The sequence below is a fragment of the Parus major genome, chromosome 13, assembly GCF_001522545.3.
Source record: "Parus major isolate Abel chromosome 13, Parus_major1.1, whole genome shotgun sequence".
NCBI lineage: Eukaryota > Metazoa > Chordata > Aves > Passeriformes > Paridae > Parus > Parus major.
In genome coordinates this window covers 14,787,932-14,791,668 of record NC_031782.1, presented here as the reverse complement: position 1 = coordinate 14,791,668, position 3,737 = coordinate 14,787,932, and the positions used below count along the sequence as shown (strand labels likewise).

At 57.5% G+C, this 3,737-nt stretch overlaps 1 protein-coding gene across 2 annotated transcripts in view; it reads right to left on the bottom strand.

Moving 5' to 3' along the window:
• CXXC5 (CXXC finger protein 5) overlaps positions 1-1,913 on the bottom strand; it is a 6,707-nt gene extending 4,794 nt beyond the window's left edge. For both annotated transcript variants that reach the window (XM_015642258.3, XM_015642259.2), the window contains exon 1: positions 967-1,913. In XM_015642258.3, coding sequence (XP_015497744.1) covers positions 967-1,752 — 786 coding nt within the window. In that variant the 5' untranslated portion in view covers positions 1,753-1,913. The remainder of the gene's footprint in view (positions 1-966) is intronic.
• Positions 1,914-3,737: the final 1,824 nt, after the last annotated feature.

The window sequence follows — 3,737 nt, the reverse complement described above, 5'->3', positions numbered from 1 at the left end:
CTGGCTTCACACCCGGGTGTGCAGGGAGAGGGAGGCTCTGCCAGAGCAGTGTGTCCATGGGACAGCCCTGCCCTGCCACACCACACCACCAGCAGCTCCCCACGGCCCCTAATGAGCTTCAGGCCCACACAACCCAAGCCACCAGACTTTTCCTGTAGTCCTCACATGAATGTCACCCCTCCCCAGTGGTTCTGGCAAGGTGGCAGCCCATCCCAAAGCCAAGGACATCCACAAGCAGGCCATGGTGGGCAGTGACAGCCCGAGCACCTGGCTCACACCAGGGCATCCCCAGCAGGAGCAGGGATGTTCCTGGCTCTACTGGGTGAAACAGGACCACTGCCAGTGGGGATTGGAGTGCTGCTGCCACTGAAAATCCAGCTGCTGCCTGAGGGACCCATCCTGGCCACCCCAGAGGGATGCTGGCCCAGGGAGACCCAGCACAGCCACTCCAGTGGGGATGCTGCCCAGTGCACACTGCAGCAGTTTGCTCCCAAAACCAGGGATCATGGTGCTCCTGCTCAGAGCAGAGTGAGCTGAGGGGCTGGGCTTTGGCTGCACCATGGCCACAGGTTTCATCATCACCAACTACCCCGAGGTCTGCCCCAAAATGTCATCCCCCTCCTCTGGGGTTAGATGTTGCTCCCCAGCTCAGGGAGCTGCAACCAAAACCCAGGCAGAGCCCTGCTGCTGCCTGTGCTTGCAAAGGGGAGAGCAAAGTCCAGCGTGCCCAGGGACCCCAGGGAGAGACCCCAGCCCCCCTCCCCACATCAACCAACCCCAGTACATAGCAGGGGGTGGAGACTGGGGGCACTGGGCAGAGCACACATCTCAGGGTGTGAGCTGTTAATGGAAAAGGGAAAAATAAAAAAAAGTAAGAAGTACCAGGTGTTTTATTATCTAAGGCAAGATCCAAACCCAGGAGCGCAGCCCGAGGAAGGGTTAGGGTGCCTGAGAGGGGCCGGTTACCTCCAGTGCTGCAGAAGGCTTCTTTTTGAGTTCTTCACATTTTCGGAATTTGCAAATCTGGTGGCCAGTTTTGCGATTCCTACAACTGCTGCACTGCTCGCAGTTTATCCGTCTTCGGCAGGGCGGGCACATGCCGCATCTTTTCCGTTTCTTTTTCCCCGAATTGATGGCAGATGCCAACTCATTCTGCATGGGATACTCTGCCAAGCCAGCCATATGGAGCGCGCTCTCTGCCAGAAACACGCCGGCAGGGGTCATAATGAAAAGGCCTGGGTTGATGGGAAAAGCCCCCAGGTAAGGAAAATCAGAGGGGCCGTTCATTGTCTCTGCAGCTGAGACTGCCTCCATGTCAGAGATACCAGTCCCGTGCTCGCTTGTTAGAGGAAGATGCTCCTGTACCACTCTTTTGAGCATTTCTGTCGACTGAGCAAACTGTTGGAGGGCGGTCTGTCCTTCTGAGGAGAGCTCCGACATCCGGTCTAATTTGCTCAGCATACTAGAGATGTTTTTGTGCTTTGAGGTAGAATGACTTTTATCCACAGTCGCATCGTTGCCATTAGCTAAGGGGTTGCCTTTCTCTGAATGTTCGCTTACCGAGCTGCTGCTACCAAAGGTGGAATAGTGGGAGAGTGGACGGGACTTCTTAAGACTTTTGTTCAAAGGTTCACTTATTATTCCACTTTTGTTCCTCCTCTCAGAGTTGACAGGGGGTTGAGAGTCATCTTGGTTATTTTTTTCTGTCTCTGGCTTGTTCCCAGTGTCTTGATGGGAGCCCGAATTTGACATGGTGCCCGGAGCACAACAACCAAACCAACCCCAAAATTAAAAAAAAAAAAAAAAAAAAAAAGCCAAAAAAAAAAAAAAAAAAAAAAACCCAAACCAAAAAAACCCCAAAAACCCTCCCCAATGCCAAGGTGAAAAACCCCCAAAGCCCTTCTGGTAGCAGAGGCCCGNAAAAAAAACCCAAACCAAAAAAACCCCAAAAACCCTCCCCAATGCCAAGGTGAAAAACCCCCAAAGCCCTTCTGGTAGCAGAGGCCCGCCAGCCGCCGGAGACGCTCAGACGGGACCGCGCATCAACGGGGCGTCTCCTCCCGCGCCGGCTGCGGAGGATTCAGGGTGCTCTCAGTGCACAGACATACTCTGCGGCTCTGGGACACACCACGCGGCTCTGGAAGGAGAAAAGAAAAGAGAGTTAGCGCTGGCAAGAGCCAACGGGCTTTTCAAAGCGGCTCTTCCTCCCCCTGCCATGAAAATCTCAGCGCTGCGAACAAAGGAACTCCAGGGAACGGACCTCGGTGGAGATCCGTTCCGCTGCTCTCTAAAAGGGTCGCCATCCAGACAGAAGTGGGGGGTCACAGGGGAAGTCCTGGCCTGGTAGCAATGGCAATCCGATGCTTAAAGACTCTCTGTGCCCAGCTCTCCTCCCCCAGGGACAGCAGCCCCAGGGAAGTCACGGGGCTCATCTCCCGCTCCGCTCCAGCGGCGTGCGGCCCCACGCCGGATGGGACCGCAGGCGCCAGCGGGATGCTCCCGGGCCAGCAGCTGGAGCTCATGCAAGGCGTGCCTGGTTCCCACCCTGCAGCCCCTCTTGTCCCCCAAGCCAAGTGCCGTGGAGGCAACACCCCAGCTCCCACATTCCCAGGGATGCTGCTCACCCAGCTCAGGCTAGGCTGCACCCCTTCTTCTCCTCCTCCTCCTCCTCCTGGACCATTGTCCCTGAGCCAGCACTGAGCAGGGGAAGGAAGCCACACAGAGAGCAGCAGCGTCCACCTTCAAGTGCCGCAGGGATCCACAGCATCCTCCTCCAAACCCCACCGACAGCTGCAGTGTTCACCCCAAATCCCATAGGGAGCTGCACCATCCAGTTCTGAGTCACTTCCAGCATCCACTTCCAAATCCCATGGACAGCCATGGTGTTCACCTCCAAATCCCCATAAGAGCTGCAACATCCACTTCCAAATCCCATGGACAGCCATGGTATCCACCTCCTAACCCCACCAAGGGCTGCAGTGTCCATCTCCAAACCAAACAGGGAGCTGCAGCATCCACTTCCAAGCCTCATCAGGAGCTGCAGTGCCCACCTTCAACCCCATAGGGAGCCACAGCATCCACCTCCAAGCCCCAGTGCTGACCTCCTGCCATGCCCCAGCATGCCCAGCACACATGCCCAGCTGCTCCAGCAGAGCCACGGGCTCAGCAGTGACAGCGAGAGCCTTCCTGGAGCGGATGCTATGCTGCTGTCCCCCGGGCGACTCCAGGGCAGCTGGGCCCAGTGTGGCTGCAAACACTTGTTGTTGTGAAATTCCTCCTCCTCCTCCCTCCCGAGCACGCACGCACACAGGCACCGCCAAGTAATCAGGCTTTAGAGGAGAAAAGCTGCAGGGCTTAGTGGAGCAGGAACCCACGTCCCCACCCCGGCGGCAGTTGGGGGAGGGTGCCACTGGGAGGATGCCCCTCGCCCACCCCATCCCTCCATCCTGGCTCTCCCAGTACCCTCCTCTCCGGAGCCCAGACAGGGATGTGGCCACACGTGGAAAGCTCTGATGAGACCTGTGTAGGGGTGATGCAGCAGAGCGAGCGGCATCCCTGCTCCCCCACACCCCACTCCTGCTCATCCATCACCCTTCGGATCCCCTTCTCCAGTGCAACCCTGGGAACCCCACAATAGCCCAGGAGGACCCTTTCCCACGGGCAGAGCTTCTTAAAACGCTGATGGGGGCAAGGTCCTTGTGCCAAGTACCGTGGTACCGGCTGCGGAAGCAGCCCCG